The sequence below is a fragment of the Ochotona princeps genome, chromosome 6, assembly GCF_030435755.1.
Source record: "Ochotona princeps isolate mOchPri1 chromosome 6, mOchPri1.hap1, whole genome shotgun sequence".
Taxonomy (NCBI): domain Eukaryota; kingdom Metazoa; phylum Chordata; class Mammalia; order Lagomorpha; family Ochotonidae; genus Ochotona; species Ochotona princeps.
The window spans coordinates 29506376-29524223 of record NC_080837.1 but is presented as its reverse complement, the minus strand read 5'-3'; the positions used below and the strand labels follow the sequence as shown (position 1 = coordinate 29524223).

The following is a 17848-nucleotide window of genomic DNA, read 5'->3' as shown; positions in this document are numbered from 1 at the left end:
CCTGGCACAGCCCTGATTGTTGCTGTCCTTTGGGGGAGTGAATCAGTGGATGGGAGGTCTGTCTGTCTGTCTGTTTTTGTAAGTCTGCTTACCAAATGAATAGATAAATAAATAAATATCTTATAAAAGGAAAAGGATTTATAAAGACTATAGAAGTGGATCAAAACCCAAGATTTGCAAAGTGTTGAGGGTAATGTGTGAATATGAGAAGCAAAGAGGAAAATAGAAAACCTTGAGGTTTCATTACTGCCCTGAGATTGGATTCAAGCTGACTGTGCTTTCTTAGGGCCAACAGTTCCCACACTGTTCTGCAGTACTAGAGAAGAGAGCGAGCAGTGGGGAAGTGTGCAGAGCCAGATTCCCTGGGTTTGAATCCCAGTTCCCAAACATACTAATCTTGTGATCTGACAAGTTTTATTTAGCTCCATTCTACCTCAGTTTTCTCATCTGTAAGTTTGGTGCCTGGAATGTAGTAAATAATAATGTCTACCATTATTATTTTCTGCTACTGACAGTTTAAGCATTCTTGGTGTATAAAGCCTTTTTTTTCTGTCACTAGTGATTTGTATGGAAAAGACTGAATAAAACTTTGTGATTGTGTTCTTTGTTTCAAGTCTTTTATTCCAATTCTGTTTTTCTTTAATTGGAAACAAAGATTTACAAAGAGAAGGAGAGACAGAGAAATGTCTTTAATCTTTTGGTTCACTCCCCAAGTAACCACCAATGGCCAGAGCTAAGTCAGTCTGAAGCCAGGAGCCAGGAGCTTCTTCCAGATCTCCCATGCAAGTGTAGAATCCTAAGGCTTTGAGCCATTCTCAGCTGTTTCCCCACGCCATAAGCAAGGAACTGGATCAGAAGTGGAGCAGCCTGGAGACAAATCTATAGCAGTAATATGGTATACTGGCAGCTGCAGGAGGAAAATTAGTCATTTGAGGCATTGTGTTGGCCCTTCATTCCTGTTTTATAATGGTAGAATAGGTACCGATATATGAGATAGGCAGGAAAATTGGAGTTGATCTTTCCTTTGACATGACAGATAATGATACTTATTTTCAAAAATTTTTTATTTATTCGAAAGCCGCGAGAGACTGACGTGTCTTCCATCTGCTGGCTCTTTCTCCAAAATGCCCTCACTAGCCAAGCCAAAGCCAGGAGTTTGGAGCTGTATTGGATCTCCCACATGGGTGGCAGGGACCCCAATTCATAAACCATTACCTGCTGTCTCCAACGCTGTGTGCATTAACTGGAAACCAGAATTGGAAGCAGATCCAGAAATCAAATCAGGCACTCTGATAGTGAGGTACAGGTGTCACAAGTATTCTCAGCTACCACACAGCATGACCATCACTTGCTCATTGTGCTGTCACCAAGCTCTCACACAGTGTAGGAGACATATAGGGAATGAGTATACCAGTAAATATGATCCTGTTAGTGATTCCCAATTATTTTTGTCATTGAATAGTGCCTGGTCAAATATAATATGGTGAAACATTTAAATTCTTAAAAATCCTATATGAAGTTATCACTTTATTTTTTTATTTTTTAAAAAATTTTGTATCATTTTATGACAGTTTCATAGGCTCTGGGATTTCCCCAGCTCTTCCCCAAACCCTCCCCCGATACTGAATTCCTCCATATTGTTACATTAGTACAGTTCATATCTAGTCATGATTCCTTCATTGCGGGCATGGACCATGCGGAGAGTCCAGCATCCCACTGTCCAGATAAATTCAACAGTTTCATTGGGAGACCATCCTTGGTCTGAAAGTAGAGCTGGTAGAGTATCATCTCCTCCAAAGAGATGTCACTACACAACTTCAACAACAGGAAGAAACATGGAAATTAACAGCATGATGAAGTTAATTAACATGGTATTGAGTGACCAGTGTGTTAGAAAATGCAAGTTTGTAACCACATCCTGTAACTACTTCCTGGACTCTCAATTTGATTATATACACAAACAGCTGCTATAATTTTTTTTTTTTCTCCCAAGCTAACATGTTTTTAACTTTAACCTAAATCAGAGTGGCACAGGAACAGTGGAAGGATCAACATTAACATCCATCATATATATAACAGCTGAGTACAAACTTAACATCAAAGTTTCTATGTAGTTACTTCTTGTTTAGCATTAACAGTCACAAAATGATAGTTTTTTTTTTTTAAGATTTATTCATTTTATTACAAAGTCAGATATACAGAGAGGAGAAGAGACAGAGAGGAAGATCTTCCGTCCAATGATTTCACTCCCCAAGGGAGCCGCAACGGCCGGTGCGCGCCGATCCGAAGCCGGGAACCTGGAACCTCTTCCAGGTCTCCCACGCGGGTGCAGGGTCCCAAAGCATTGGGCCATCCTCGACTGCTTTCCCAGGCCACAAGCAGGGAGCTGGATGGGAAGTGGAGCTGTGGGATTAGAACCGGCGCCCATATGGGACCCCAGGGCGTTCAAAGCGAGGACTTCAGTTGCTAGGCCACGCCGCCGGGCCCAAAATGATAAAGTTTTTTGGGGGAGAAAATTAAGCCACAATTTAAACTTTGCAGTATATAGTGATTAAGCGTGGTTTTACATAACTTTGCATTTTAACAATTGTAGAAAAGTTTTAGGCAGGTGAGCAGGGAAATCCCCAACAACCCAATGATTGAGGAAGAATTTAACTCTACATCCTACCTAGTAAAGTCCAGGAGAAGCAAATAGGGAGCCTGACCAGTTATCACTTTAAAAAAAAGATTTATTTTTTTATTGGAAAGGCAGGTTTACGGAGAGGAGAAACAGAGAAAAGATTTTCAATCCTCAAGTGGCTGTAATTGCTGGAGCTGAGCCAATCTGAAGCCAGGAAACAGGAGCTTGTTCCGGCCTCCCACACAGGTACAGGGTCCCAAGGCTCTGGGCCATCCTTTGCTGGTTTCCCAGGCCACAAGCAGGGAGCTGGATGGAAGATGGAGCAGCCAGGAAATGAATCGGAGCCCATATGGGATCTCAGCACTTGCAAGTCAAATATTTAGCCATTGAGCCATTATGCTGAGCCGTATCACTCACTTTGATATTTATTTTAACCTATTGATTTTTATAAACTAAAATTTTTTCTCTAAAAAAGATGGTGGAATAAGGTAAGAACACATTTCAATAGATGGAGAACCATTAGCCAGTGTGTAGCAGAGATGCCATGAGCCCAGGAAATAGGAGAGCACGGCGATGGACGCAGGGAATTAGCAGAGACAGCAGAGTGGTGGTGCAGTGACCAAATGTCCCCCGTGATGGTCAGTAATCAGTGATCAGAGCCCAACTAGGTGCCAGGTGCAAAGAGCAGTTCACTGGGAGCTCAGGAGGTAAACCCAGGCATCAAACCACTTCTGCTGACTCGCTTGATTACATCATGAGCAGAAGCAGGGTGGCAGAACTTGGACAGGCAGGTGCAGGAACAGTGTGGATTTCACTTCTCAGACCCCTAGCAGTGCCACATTGGACACAGTTTTGTGTACTGAGGAAATGCCGTGGGAATGGAGGTACAACAGCGAGCTGCTCATTAAGCAAGGAGTGAGCTCCTTTCCAGCTCGATGCATTGCATTGGTCCCACACAGGGAGAGCAGTATGAGTTGGCATCCTACAGGTTCCACCCAAGGTAGATCTGAGTGGCCTTCAGACCTAATGACCAGAAGCCTCAGACCCCCACAGTGCCATTTTGTGTACTCAGGAAAAGGTTTGGGAGCTTGAACAATAGTGAGCTCCACTTGCACTAAGTTGAGGGAGAACCCACACCAGACTCAATGATCCCACAGGGAAAATGATACTGACTTGGCATCCTCTGGGTTCCACCCAAAATGGCCAGCAGGTTCCAACAAGACCAGCACCACTGCTAGCCAGTGATTTAGGACAGACAACTGGCGTCTCCCTGATCCCAGATACGGCTCAAATGAGGAGTGTGAGAAAGGCTCTGCAGGCAATGGTGTGGCCATAGCACATGACCGCAGGGGGTGGAGAACAGTGAGCCAGGACCTGGGGCTATAGAGAGTGTGGCGGAAGCCTAACACAAGAGCCTAAGATTGAAACTTGCTGGAGGGACTAGTGACTCCAAAGAACTGGGTACTGAGCACAATCAATAAAATTGACCTGTAGACCAGTGGTAATTACAGCTTAGAATCTAGCCCTAAGGAGAGGAATCTGCTAACCAGAATAGCAACGACCACAAGCAAAAGCCTTGGGACCCTGCACCCACATGGGAGACCCAGAAGAAGCTCCTGGCTCCTGACTTCGGATCGGTTCAGCTCTCACTATTGCAGCCGCTTGGGGGAGGGGACCAGTAATGGAACATCTCTCTCAACTCTGTATATCTGACTTTCCAATAAAAATAAAATCAATCTTATAAAAATGGCTTTTTTTGCAATTTGTAGATTTTGAATTTCAATTCTTTATTTCTGCATGATTTTTATCATTTCTTCCTGTTCATTTTTTACTAAGTCTTTGGAATGGGATATTAGATAATTTATTTGACATATTTTGATTTTTTGTAAGCACCAGATGATATAAATGCCCCTTTCAGTACTGTTTTTGCTACATCTCATGGGGTTTAGTATTTTTGTTTTTATTTTAATTTCTTCAAAAAATTTTTATTTTTCTTACTAATTTCTTCAGTGACACATAGGTCATATAGTAGTATCATTTTCTTCAAGAATGTTTTTAATTTTCATTTCTTCAGCAGCGTATTAGTCATTCAGTAACATTTCACTCAATGTTGTAAATGTTTTTATTCCTGTTGATTTTGTTTTGTGGCTTTTCATTTAAGGGGATATATGGTAGCTGTATAATAGAGACTATCTTATCCAGATGTGAAGATATAATGTACTATGTATCTCTACTTCTAGACTTAGACAGACTCCCAATGAAACTGTTAAGTGTAAACTTGACATTAGCATGCTGGTCTCTATGCCACTGGCCATACTTTCAATGTCAGGATACACTTTAATAGCAGAGTGATGGACTTATAACTGTTTATGAAGGACTATACTGGTGTAATAGTATGGGGGGGTGATCGGTGAGGAGAGGGGATTTAGGGAAGGGGAAATACCAGAGCCTGTATCATAAAATAAGTAAGCAAATAAACTAAAATAAATATAAATAAGAGTTCTTCCATTAAAAAAATTTTCAAAAAAAAAAAAATTTCACTTACTTCAAAATACTTTAAATTTTACTTAAGATTTCTTTGACCTGTTTGTGGTTTAGCAGTATTTTTTTAAGAGTGTTATTTAATTTTTCAATATGTGAAATTATTTCTAAGTAGCTAGCTGATACCTGATTTAATTTCATTTTTGCTAGATTATTCAGTCCTTTGAAATGTATGAAACCTGTTTGATGGCTTGCCATGGCCAATGATCTGTTGTGGTGAATGTGCTGTGTGCACTTTAAATGAAAGCACACCTGTTGACCCAACTGTTCGCTGTATATTTTTAGGTCAGAGTGGTTGAATGTGTTGTTCAGATCTTTGCTGGCTTTAGTAAATTTTTTGAACAAGTTGTAACAGTTAATGAGAAATGTTAAAATCTGTAATTCTTTGTTTTTTAGTTCTTTCAACTCCTTTCACGTTTTGAAAGCCTAGTTTGTTTAAGACACATAAACATACATGAGTCAGGATGAACTGACTTTATTCTTACTGTCCTTAACCTCTGGGAATATTCTCTGTCACAGAATTTACTTCAAAGCCACTTGAGTTTTATGCTTATTCTTTTTTTCCCTTTTACTCTCAAGACTATAGTTAATTATGTAACATATAATTGGATCCCACTGTGTCATTTATTTTGACAATTTCTAATAATTTGACCATTATTGCTGTATTTCATCTATTCACAGTTAATGTGAGATTAATGGTTGGATCGTCATTTTACTACTTTTCTTTTGTGTCATGTGTTGTTCATTCTTTAGTTTCCTGTCTTCATTTGAGTTATTTACTTTTTGGACTAAATCCCATTTTTTTCTTAAAGATTTTGTTTATTTCTTTGAAAGACAGAGTTAGGGGGAGGACGAGAACTCTGTCCCATCGGCTGGTTCACTTCCCAAAAGGACGTAATAATAGGTCCTCAGCCAAGCTGAAGCCAGGAGCCAGGAATTCTATCCACATGTCCCACATTGGTGCAGGGACCCAAGGACTAGGACTATCTTCTATTACTTTCTGAGGCGCATCAGCAGGGACCTATCTTTTAACAATACTTCTGATTTATTTATTTATTTTTGATAAAGATCTGTTTTATTGTATTTGAAAGGCAGAATTACAAGGAGCAGGAGAGGATTGGGGGCAGAGATTGTTCGTATACTGGTTCATTTCTCCAAATGACTGCAATGGCTGGGGATGGGTTAGGCCAAAGGCAGGAGCTAGGATCTTACTCTGAGTCTCCCAGATTGGAGCAGGAACCCAAGCACCTGGACCACCTTCCTCTGTTTTTCCCAGGTACATTAACAGGGAGCTGGATCTGAAGTAGAGCAGTTGGGACTTGTACTGTTTCTCAGCACAGGCTGTAGCTTTACTTGACACCACAGTGCTTGCCCCTAGATTTTTATAAAAGAACCTTCCCCCAGTTTAGGGTTGTAACATTTACTTTAACTGGGCATATGTGGTTTAAAGAAATTAGGAAGGAAAATATTCTTGCATATTCACTCTTACATTTTCCATTTCTAGAGCTCTTTTTTTTTTTTTTTTTTCAGTTTTCCATCTAAAATTATATCCCTATAGCCTGAAGAACTTCTTTTGCTAATTCTTACAAGTGCAGGTCTGATGAGAGCCAGTTCTTCATTTATTTGACAATATCTGTTTTATCTTTATTCTTTTTTATAAAATGATAATTATAGAATAATTAAATTCTAGTATTTGCACTAAAGATACGTTTTAAAAGTTTATTTTCTTTTACTATTATTTTTTGTTTGTTTGAAAGTTGGAGTCAGAAATTGAGAGATCTTCCATTTGCTGGTTTACTTCCCAGATAGCCACAACAGCTGGGGCTGGGCCAGACGGAAGCCAGGGAAGAGTCAGTAATGCCATCTGATTATCTCCCATGGGGGCAACAGAATCCCAGTGCTTGGGCCATTACCCAATGCTTCTCAGGTGTATGGATCAAGACCGAAGGAACCGGGTCTTGGACTGACACTAACGTGGGATGAAAGCATCCCAAATGGCTGCCGCAACACTGCTCTTCCTCTTCATTCTTACAGGATTCTGGGTTCACATAGGTTTTTTTCCTTTCAGTATTTTGAACATATGTTCTACCCTCTTTTGGCTTCCATTGCTTCTGTTTTTCATGTGGAAATACATAAATTCAGTCATGTGATGAATTCCTTGTAGTGTGTAATGAGAAAGAGAAATATGAATCTCTTCCATCTGCTGGTTCACTCGCAGCAGCCCAAGCTAAAGCCAGAAGCCAGAAACTAGATCTCCCATGTGAGTGACAGACTCCTTGGATACCTACTAACCATAGTTAGGATAGTAGTTTAAGTTCTGTCAGATTGATAATTTCAGTGAGGTTGCCCATTTAAAAAAAAACAATAAAACTAACTTGGTGGCCTTGGTAACACTTTTTTTCTCTCTTACAGTATTGTTACAAGTGCTCATTGTAACATTTTTAGTCTAAATCATAAATGGCAATATTTGGACTATTTTGCAAAGAATTAGGGGCTTAAAGTCCGTCAAAGGGGAAATTTCAGCAGAATTGAGCCTTAAAACATTGAAATTGTTGGGAGAAAGAGTGAAGGGAGGGCTTTGGGTAGACCCATAAAGTGACTTCAACCTGAGAATAATTTGTTTTCAGAGTGTTCAAGAGGGCACAATGTGTGACTTGGGTTTGAAATGCAACACTAGCAGATTTCAACTGGAGATAGTTTTATGATACTTCAAGACAAGATACTAATTTTATGGAACTACAACTCTTCAAATTTCCACAATCATGCCAGTAAAAGCCATTCTACCTTCTTTTTTCAACCAGGTATGAGGAAGCTGAGGTTCGGAAAAAGCTTGAAGAAAAAGACAGGCAGGAGGAAGAGCAGCTGCAGCAACAGAAAAGACAGGAAGCGGGAAGAGAGGATGTTGGCACTTCTGCTAAGGGTTCTGTGGAGACTATGTCGGATCCCAAGAACAAAATCCAAAAGGTATTTCAGAATTACCGTGTGGGGCAGAGTACAGGTTCTGTTCAATAAATGATTTAAGAATTGAGATGCCACTATGAGGTTTTTTAGGCAACAAAGATAAAATCTAATACATTTAATTAGACGTTGAATTACATATTTTAGTTTCAGTTAATTCCAGGTTTTTCTGTGAGCTTCTGCAACAACATGTTCTGTACAATAATTCCTTTTTGGAGCGTTGGCTCTAAACTTGATTAGAATACCAGAAAGAACCTTTAAGGTACAATTCTTTGCATCTGAGTTTTGGTTCTGTCAAGTCTTGGTTTAACCTTGCTGGGATTCATTTTTTTTTTTAATTTTTTTTTCCAATAGTTATTTTTATTTTTTAAAACATATTTTTATTGCATTTCACTTTTTTTTATTTAATTACATTGCATTATGTGATACATTTTTTATGCACTGGGATTCCCCCCCGCCCTTCCCCACACCCTCCCCCCACAGTGGAGTGCTCCACCTTGTTGCATTTCCATAGTTCAAATTCAGTTGACATTCTTTCATTGGAGGTATTTACCAAGCATAAAGTCCAGCATCTTATTGTCCTGGTAAGTTCAATGGTTTCTTGGTGAGACCATCTCTGGTCTGAAGGTAGAGCCGGCAGAGAATCATCCCAATCAATTAAAAGCCCCAACATAATATTTCCGACCATTTACAACATTGTGGCATTAATTGACATGGTATTGATTAACCAATATGTTAATAGGAAAATGCAGGTTCTCAACCACAACCTGTGACTTCTTCATAGACATTTCAATTTTGGTTTATATTCAACCATGTTATATACACCTTAAAATGGCTTAGATTGCTATTCAGCTGTCTCATGCCTATTTTAATTTTAGTATTTAGCAGTTTATAGCATTGAAGCACGTTTTCGCTGAAATTGGCTGTTTTTCAGATGCTCTAACTCTATAATTCTAACAGGACATATGTTAACAGTTTAGGTGAGCATGTTTAGGAGGGTGTGCAGAGAAATCTTCCATACCCCAGTTAGGAGTAACTAATCTTTGTGTCCCACCCAGTGAGTTATAAGTGCATCCCCGCTGACCGTTTCCTGTCTGTTTCTAAGCTTTCCTTGTTGTTCTCTGTCTATCCTAGTTTTGTTTGTTTGTTTGTTTGTTTGTTTTGAGGGGTTTCTGGAGCGCTCCTGATGGTTATTATGAGAGGGGGTGGGGACCCAAAATTGGAAGCAGACAAGGAACAGAGAAAGCTCCTCTCCCTAGTCCCGAAGGAAGTTTATTGTTCTGTTTCTGCGGACCGCTCAGGGATCCTGGTGGTTGTTCCAATGTCCTTGGATCCTGCAAGGCAGGATTTGGGCTTCTTCCATCCCATGTGGTAGATCCAATTGGGGGTGGGTGACCTCAGAGTTCTTGGTCTCTGAAGGCACTCCATTCCCCGTGGTCTCCTTGGCAGTAGGGATGTAGTCCTCGGTGCTCATATTGATAGTTCTTGGTGAGGATCTAGGAGTCTTCAGGTTTGGGATAAAAGCCTCCTCCTGTCCGCCTGCTCCACTCAGGGGACCCCTCCCTGCTCTATGCGCATGACCTCCTGTTAAGAGGTGGTTAGGATTACTCCTGATTCCCCCATTTGCCTTTGTAGTTTTGCTATTGTCTAATGCTAATTCGAGTCTGCTGTCTATGAGTTACCAGTTATGATCCTGATAGGTTATATTTCCCGTCTTCCTCACACCTTCTAGGGTGATATAAGATTTCTATGCTCTCTCTCCCCATTTCCAAGTATCATGGGGTCTTACAAGTACATTAGGTTTTACAATTCTTTGATGTAGATCATAAGCAATCTGCCTCATATCATTGGTTACTTCACAATATCTTATTGCATGAGATACAGGCTGTTTGGGGTTGAGATAATATTACTGTTTTTCGGATTGACATCATTTCATAACAGCCACATCACAATAACAACAACAACAACATCAACAACAAATTGTAGCACCCTGCTGAAATAATGTGCTACTGAGTAAGCAACACATGCTTAACTAAAAGGAAGCACAGAAGTCTTTTGGAAAATGTGATGTCGTCATATACTTCATGAGCACTGGATGAATTCTACTAGAGAATAGAGATTATTTGGATTCAGTTTTCTAATTTGCAAGTGGAGGTTTTAAAATAGACATATATTAAGATTTCTTCTTTCTAGCAGTGTAATTTACATTAAGAGAGGATTGGTGTATTTTATTTTATGTCAAACTCGTTGTCTCTCTGTGGGATCTCATTTCCTTCTTGTACCTTTTCCTTCTGTCTCTACTCTAGTTTTTTCTTATTTCTGTCCTGCTCTTCCCATTGTGTTCAATGACTAATGTTGTGTCTTCAGCTGTATGTATCATTTGTTTGCCGAAAGCCATCCATGATTCAATCTTTGTCTGCCAGCTGTCACTAACTCCCTTTTTCTTAGATACTGATCTTCTTGATAGTAAAGGTAGTATGATATCTCTGCACTGTTGAAATCCATGGAAAATTTTCTACTTTGATTTTTTTTTTTTAAGTATTTTGTAGCTTCATTAGAGTTTGTATGTGGATCATTGTAAATTTCATTAACAACTTGAGGAATTGCTGTGACATTGGGTTGAATATTTTAAGTAAAGCAGTGAAGAAATCTGACCTTTTGTTTTTATGGACTAATAATATAAATAATAGTGCCTTAAAGAGATGTTCATGTGCATATCCGTTGATTGATACACAGCAAGAATTAAAGAGCCGTAAGAAGAGAGCATTTTGGTTTCTTCATTTTGTTCTTGCTTTTCCCATTATTAGAGCCAGTTACTTTTTGTTGCTTGTACTTTTATTTACCCTTCTTATTTTGCAAAGAGTTAACCTCTGTCATCTGTGTTTAATATTTAACTAACATTTTTCATTGCTTTTATGAATCTCCCTTCCCTTTTCTCTTTTTGGAATATTCCAACGCAAATTTCAAGCAGTATACTGTCTTACTCCTAGGTATTTCAGTGTACATCTCTATAAAAAAGAATAAAATGATTGTCTTAATAACCACAATATTATCTTCCCACGTCACACAATAATTTCCTAATGCTTGGTGTATTTGTATTTCCTTATTGAACTTAAAATTCTTTTAGAGTTGATTATTTTGAATAAAGATACATTGGAATTCTCCCTTATTTTTAATTTCATGCATTTGACTTTTTATTACTGAAAAATAAGCCACAGTCAGTATTTATCAGATTGCTGCTTGTTTTGTGTCATTTTACTTTATTTCCCATAATTTTCATAAACTAGAAATTTGACCTGAAAACTTAGGTTTAGATTTTTTTTTGTAAATAATATTTCTTGGATAGTACTGTGCACTTTGTATTAGGCACATAAAATATGAGTTCATTTGACTTTTTATTTTTGGTATTGCTGAAATTGAATAAAAGGTCCAAATGGGTCCTAGTTTCCCCATCTGTACCATAATGGTACAGAATTATACCATTATTGTCTTGGTTGAAGGATATAAACTATATAAGTAGTACTTTGTGTTACTTCATTCTTTTTTATTTTACATAATGGAGGATACTGAATGTGGTAACCAGATTTTTTTTCATTGTAAGAAGTACATTATTATTAAATATTAAATTTGTATAATAAATTGTGCTTCTAAGTTGTGTTTGACCTTTATGTGAAGGAAATTTTGCAGAAATGGCCTGTGATGATTATTTGCCCCTAGCTGTTACCTACTGACAGCTTGATACAGCATTTTTAGTTACTTGAAAATTTCATCTGTAAACTCCATTTCTTGGATTCCCCATTTCAATGAAGTATTCAAGTTGAATTTTTTCTATAAAGTTGAAACTTTTTTTCTTCTATGAAATAGATCAATGGTGAACAGAGTGAAAAAAGTGAGACCACAGAGACAGGTAAGTATACAGAAAGAGCCACTTCTTTTAGGTTCTGTCTGAGATCTTTGTTTAATTAAAATATAAGGTTTTATATGGTGAAATTCTTTGCATTATTTCTAATCTCTGTGCAAGCTTTACTATTTTTCCTACCCTGTCTTAGTATACTGAAAATCACTCCAGTTTTTTATTTATTGTGGAGAATGTTTAATGAATTATTTAGGCCTGACAAAATAAAATACGGTAAAATACTATTGGAAACATCAGACATAGCTTCTCTTTGTTTTCTTTTCAACATGCAGGTTAGCCTAGTGGTTAAGAGCATGGATTCTCAGGAGTGAGCTTGCCTGTGCTTGAATACCATCTCAGTTTCTGAATTTCTGTATGTCTCTGAGCATGATGTTTAACCTTTCTATCTTAATTTCCCCTGTGTACAAACAATAAAGGAGTTTTGGGTTTTTTTGTTTGTTTTTGAGATTTCTTTTATCTGAAAGAGTAGAAAGAGAGAGGAGAAACAGAAATTTTCCATCTCCCAGTTCATTCCTCCAGTGACTACAACAGCCAAAGCTGGGTCAACCAAAGCTAGGAGGCAGAAGGAACCAGGAGCTTCTTCTGGGTCTCCCACATGGGTATAAGGCTCAAAGCCTTGGGTCATCCTCTGCTACTTTCCCAAGCTATAAGCAGGAAGCTAGATTGGAAGAGAAGCAGTTAGGACTGAGCCAGCACCCATATGGGATGTTGGTGTTGCAGGTGAAAGGTGAGCTTGCTGTGCCACTGCATGATAAGTAACCTGCTATGCAGCCTCTTTGGCCTCGTAGTGGAACCTATTTCATAAGGTTATTATCAGATCGAATGAATTAATATATGTAAAACTGTTAGGAAACCTAGTAAATCTTAAAGCACTAACCAATATTGTTTATGACAGTAGGTGTAAACATTACTTAAGAGGCCTCCTTACTACCCTAACCAAAAATCCAAACCAGTATATGGATGGATATAGGTCATGTTGATGCTCTCATCACAAATATGTGACTTAAACACTACTGAACAAATCATTTTCTTTTTTAAATTTATTTTTATTAATTATGTTGCATTATGTGACAGTTTCATAGGCTGTGGGATTCCCCCAACCCCTCCCCGTACCCTCCTCCCATGGTGGATTCCTCCACCTTGTTGCAGTATTATATGAACAAATCATTTTCATTTACCAAAGAAGTTTAAACCTTTTCTCGCAGAAAAGGTTTAACTGTTATACAATTGTTATATGTAACATTAAAATAAATTTTGTACTTAAAATATTGTTGCTTGTAACAGTTTCAAAAATAAACTGAATACTGTAAAGTTAGCTTTCTAAAAGATGATTTGGATTCAGTCCAAGATGCTTTTATCTGTTTGCTTCTTTGTATTTCACCATGGTTGGATGTTATCTCCCCTAGTGATTTGTTCTGAGCTTAGTTTGTGTTTTGTCAAGATGATGATGATGGCTAGAGAAAGAAGTGGCTTCAATGTTTTAACTTAGGCAGTTGAGACCCTCTTTCACAGCTCAGTGCTGGTATGTTTGTTCCATATCCAACTTCAGTTTTGTTGCTTTCTTCAGATGGTAGATTTGAGGAAAAAGAGCAGCATAGTTGGGGCTGCCCCCACTGAAAGAAAGTTAGTAAATTTTTTTAGATATATATTTTTAAAGATTTTATTCATTTTTCTTGGAAAGTCAGATTTACAGAGAGGGAGAAGCAGAGAGGAAGATCTTTCATCCACTGGTTCACTCTCCAAGTGGTAGCACTGGCCAGAGCTAAGCCAATCCAAAGCCAGGAGCTAGGAGTTTCCTCCAGGTCTCCCACATGGGTGCATGGTCCCAAGGCTTTGGGCCATCCTGGACTGCTTTCCCAGGCCACAAGCAGGGAGCTGGATGGGAAATGGGGTGCCCATAGGGGATCCCAGCCTGTGCAAGGCAAGGACCCTAGTCATCCAGTAGACTACCACGCTGGGCCCAAAAATTCAATACATTTTAAAAGTTGTATTAGTTTAGTTTCTTTTTTGTTAGTCTTGTTTGAAAAAAGTCAGTCATTTGTTTTTACATGCATCCCCCCCGCCAATGGAATTAAGGTCACAGACTGTTTTGGTAAGGTGGGGCAGGATTTATTTATTTGCTTGAAGTCAAGGTTAGAGAAAGAGATCTTCAATCTGCTGGTTAACTCCTCAGATAACTACAGTGGCCAAGGCTGTGCCAAGCTGAAGCTGAAAGTCAAGAATTTCATCCTGTCTACCATGTTGGTGCCAGGGCCCAAGCACTCAGGTCATCCTTCATTGCTTTTCCCAGACACATTAGGCAAGGAGCAGCTGGGACACAAACTGGTGCCCATGTGGGATGCCAGCTTGTTGTAGTAGCAGCTCTGTCTTCTGTATCACAACACCAGACCTGTGCAGACATTTTCTTACAGGGCTAGATGACAGGTGATTTGGGCTGGGGGAGCCCTCTGGGTTGTTAAGCAACTGTCTGTCTCTACTGTTGCAGTATGAAAGCACATAGAAAATATATGAACAAACAAAAGTGAATGGGTTCTAGTAAAAATAGGGGCCATGGTTTATCAACTCTGATATGGAACCCAGATAACAAATTTTTGGTTTGTCACTTTAGAAATACTTGGGAATCTAAATGTTTTTCCAAACGGCCCCCATAGTATCCCATGGGAGACTCCCCCCCTTTTTTTTCCTATTTATTTTTATTCTGTTAATAATCTTTACATAGTTGATTAGGACGCAAAGGGTTAAGGGCTAGAGAAAAGTGGATAAGACCATTGTTATCATATTCTCCTTTTTCCTTCTTGTATCTGCGGGAAGGGGAGAGATAAAGGGAAAAGCCACATCCACATCTAGCCTCCATGGGAGACTTTTAAAGAAGAATTTATAAGAGTACTTGAAACAGTTCATGGAGAGTGGAATTAAAGGGTATTTGGTAGGAGAAAATTGAAATCCATGCATATTGAGGGGTCCTTAAAAAGTTCATAGAAAATGTGTGTAATAAAAAACTATGCCTGGATTTCAAAACTTTTTTTTTTTTTGCATCAAAGTGGTTTTTTCTTTTGAAAGATTTATTTATTTTATTTGAAAAAGTTACAAAGAGAAAGACCTTGCATGTACTGGTTCACTGCCAAAATGGCTGGAACAGCCAGAGCTGGGCTGATCAGAAGCCAAGAGCTTCTTCTGGGTCTCCCACATTGGTGCCTGGTCCCAAAGGCTTGGGCCATCCTTTGCTGCTTTCCCAGACTGTTAGCATGCAGCTGCATCAGGAGTGGAGCAGCCAGAACTAGAACCCCGTTTGAGATGCCAGCACCACAGTCACAGTTATTAGTGTACCATTGTACCAGCCCACAATGTTTGTTTTGATTTTAATTTTATTTTTCATTTGAGAATTTTTATACCATGGATTTTTCTTTGGTAATCATTCCTAATGCCGTGATTTCTCCAATGGAATAATATTTGATAAGATATGCTGATTTATATCAGTAACAGAACCAACAATAGATGTAATTGCAACTTCAGTAGCAAGTTTTGATATATATATATTTTTTTAAGATTTATTCATTTTTTTTTATTACAGCCAGATATACACAGAGGAGGAGAGACAGAGAGGAAGATCTTCTGTCCGATGATTTCACTCCCCAAGGGAGCCTCAACGGGCTGATGCGCGCCGATCCGATGCCGGGAACCTGGAACCTCTTCCGGGTCTCCCACGCGGGTGCAGTGTCCCAATGCATTGGGCCGTCCTCAGCTGCTTTCCCAGGTCACAAGCAGGGAGGTGGATGGGAAGTGGAGCTGCCGGGATTAGAACCGGCGCCCATATGGGTTCCCGGGGCGTTCAAGGCGAGGACTTTAGCCGCTAGGCCACGCCGCCGGGCCCAAGTTTTGATATTTTTTAAGATTTATTTATTTTTATTAGAAATTCAAGTTTTCAGAGAAGGTGATAGAGAAGGATCTTCCATCTGCTGGTTCACTCCTCAAGAGGCTGTAACAGCTGGAGCTGAAGCCAGGAGCTGGAAGCTTCCTCCAGATTTCCCACACGGGTGCATGTGCCAAGGCTTTGGGCCATCCTCTACTGCTTTTTCAGCCACAAGCAGGGAGCTGGATGGGAAGTAGAGTAGCTGGTACACAAACTAATGCCCATATACGGACAATTGCAGGCAGAGGCTTAGCCAATTGAGCCATCATATTGCCTCCCCCCCCCCCTTTTTCTTTAAGGATTATTATTATTATTATTATTATTTTGTAAGAATGACAGAGAAGAAAGAGATCTCTCCACTGGTTCACTCCCCCAATGCCTACAATAGCCAGGTATGGGCAAGGCTACCGCCAGGAGCCAGGAACTCCATCCTGGTTGTTCACAGTGCCAGAGGCCCAAGTGCTTAGGCCATGTTCTGTTGCCTTCCCAGGTAAATTAATAGGAAACTGAGTCACTAGCAGAGCTGCTGGCAGTTGACATGGGATTCTGGTGTTAAAAGTGGTTGTTCAGCATAATCTGCTACAACACTGCTACCCAAGTTTTGCTATTTAAATTTTTATAAGCAGCACTGACTTCTTGATACATGTTATAAACAAATTATATTTAATGTTATTGTGGCATAGTGGGTAAAGCCTTCATTGTTGGAATTCTGTATGGGCACCAGTTTGTATCCTGGTGCTTCGTGTCCCATCCAGATCCCTGCTGATTTACCTAGGAAAGCAGTGGAAGATGACCCAAGTGTTTAGGCCTGTGGACCTATGTTCGTGGCTTCTGGCTTCAGCCTGGCCCTGTCCTGACTGTTGTCACCAGTTGGGAGACTGAACCAGCAGATGGAAGATTGGTCAGTCTCTCTCCCCCTCTCTCATTTTGCCTTTCAAATAAATAAGCAGAATCTTAAAAAAAATAATAATAAAAGAGAAATGGTATAATGAGATATCAAACATTTGATACCCCACTGTTATTTCCCTTCTAGAAAGAGCTAACTTAAATAAAAAAGAAATGAAAAGAAGAAAAAGAGCTAACTAGTCGTGTGTGTAGTGATATGGTAGTCCACGGACACAAATGTTTTCTTGTCTCTTATACTCTCTCCCTCTCTCAATTCCAAGGATCAATCACAGCAAAGGAACTGTATACAATGATGATGGATAAAAACATCAGCTTGATTGTAATGGATGCTCGGAGAATGCAGGATTATCAGAATTCTTGTATTTTGAATTCTCTCAGTGTTCCTGAAGAAGCCATCAGTCCAGGGTGGGTCATTATGCGTTGATATAAAGTGGTAAACTGGGTAAAATGTTCCTGTTTAGCATTTATACTAAATGTGTTCAGGCCATCTCTCCTTTTCCATTCTCTGCTTCTTAATGATATGCCTTACTTTTTCTGAAAGGCAGTTTCAAGGACATTCCAATTGGCTGTTTTCTCAAATATTTGTGGCATTTAGAGTTTTATTAGGAGAGACATAAAGTTGCCATTGTGTGTTCTTAACTGCTTTCTCTTCTCAGTTTCAGTTTATAAATATGCAAATCAGTATGTAGCAAACTGTAAACTAATTGACTTCACATATAAAAATTTCTTGCATAGCTGTGGTAAAATAGAAATGTGCAAATACATTTTAAATTTCCTTAAGTATGGCTAAATCATTGAGAAAGAGTATAGGCTCTGAAATCAGACTATATTCCTGTAACTGTCACTTGTTAGCTGTGTTATTTCTAGCTAGTGACTTGACTTCTCTAGGTCATGTTTCTGTCCATTAAATAGGGATTTGATAGTATCTGCCTGCCCCATGGAAGCTTCAATGAAGAATTTTATGTATCCCACTCAAATTTAACACCATGTCTAGCAC

The 17848-nt window shown here is 39.2% G+C and overlaps 1 protein-coding gene across 1 annotated transcript in view; it reads left to right on the top strand.

Moving 5' to 3' along the window:
* USP8 (ubiquitin specific peptidase 8) overlaps positions 1-17848 on the top strand; it is an 84438-nt gene that overhangs the window by 37128 nt on the left and 29462 nt on the right. Inside the window, exons 5-7 of the mRNA XM_058665865.1 lie at positions 7963-8125; positions 11984-12026; positions 17112-17256. Of these exons, the coding sequence (XP_058521848.1) occupies positions 7963-8125; positions 11984-12026; positions 17112-17256 (351 nt within the window). The remainder of the gene's footprint in view (positions 1-7962; positions 8126-11983; positions 12027-17111; positions 17257-17848) is intronic.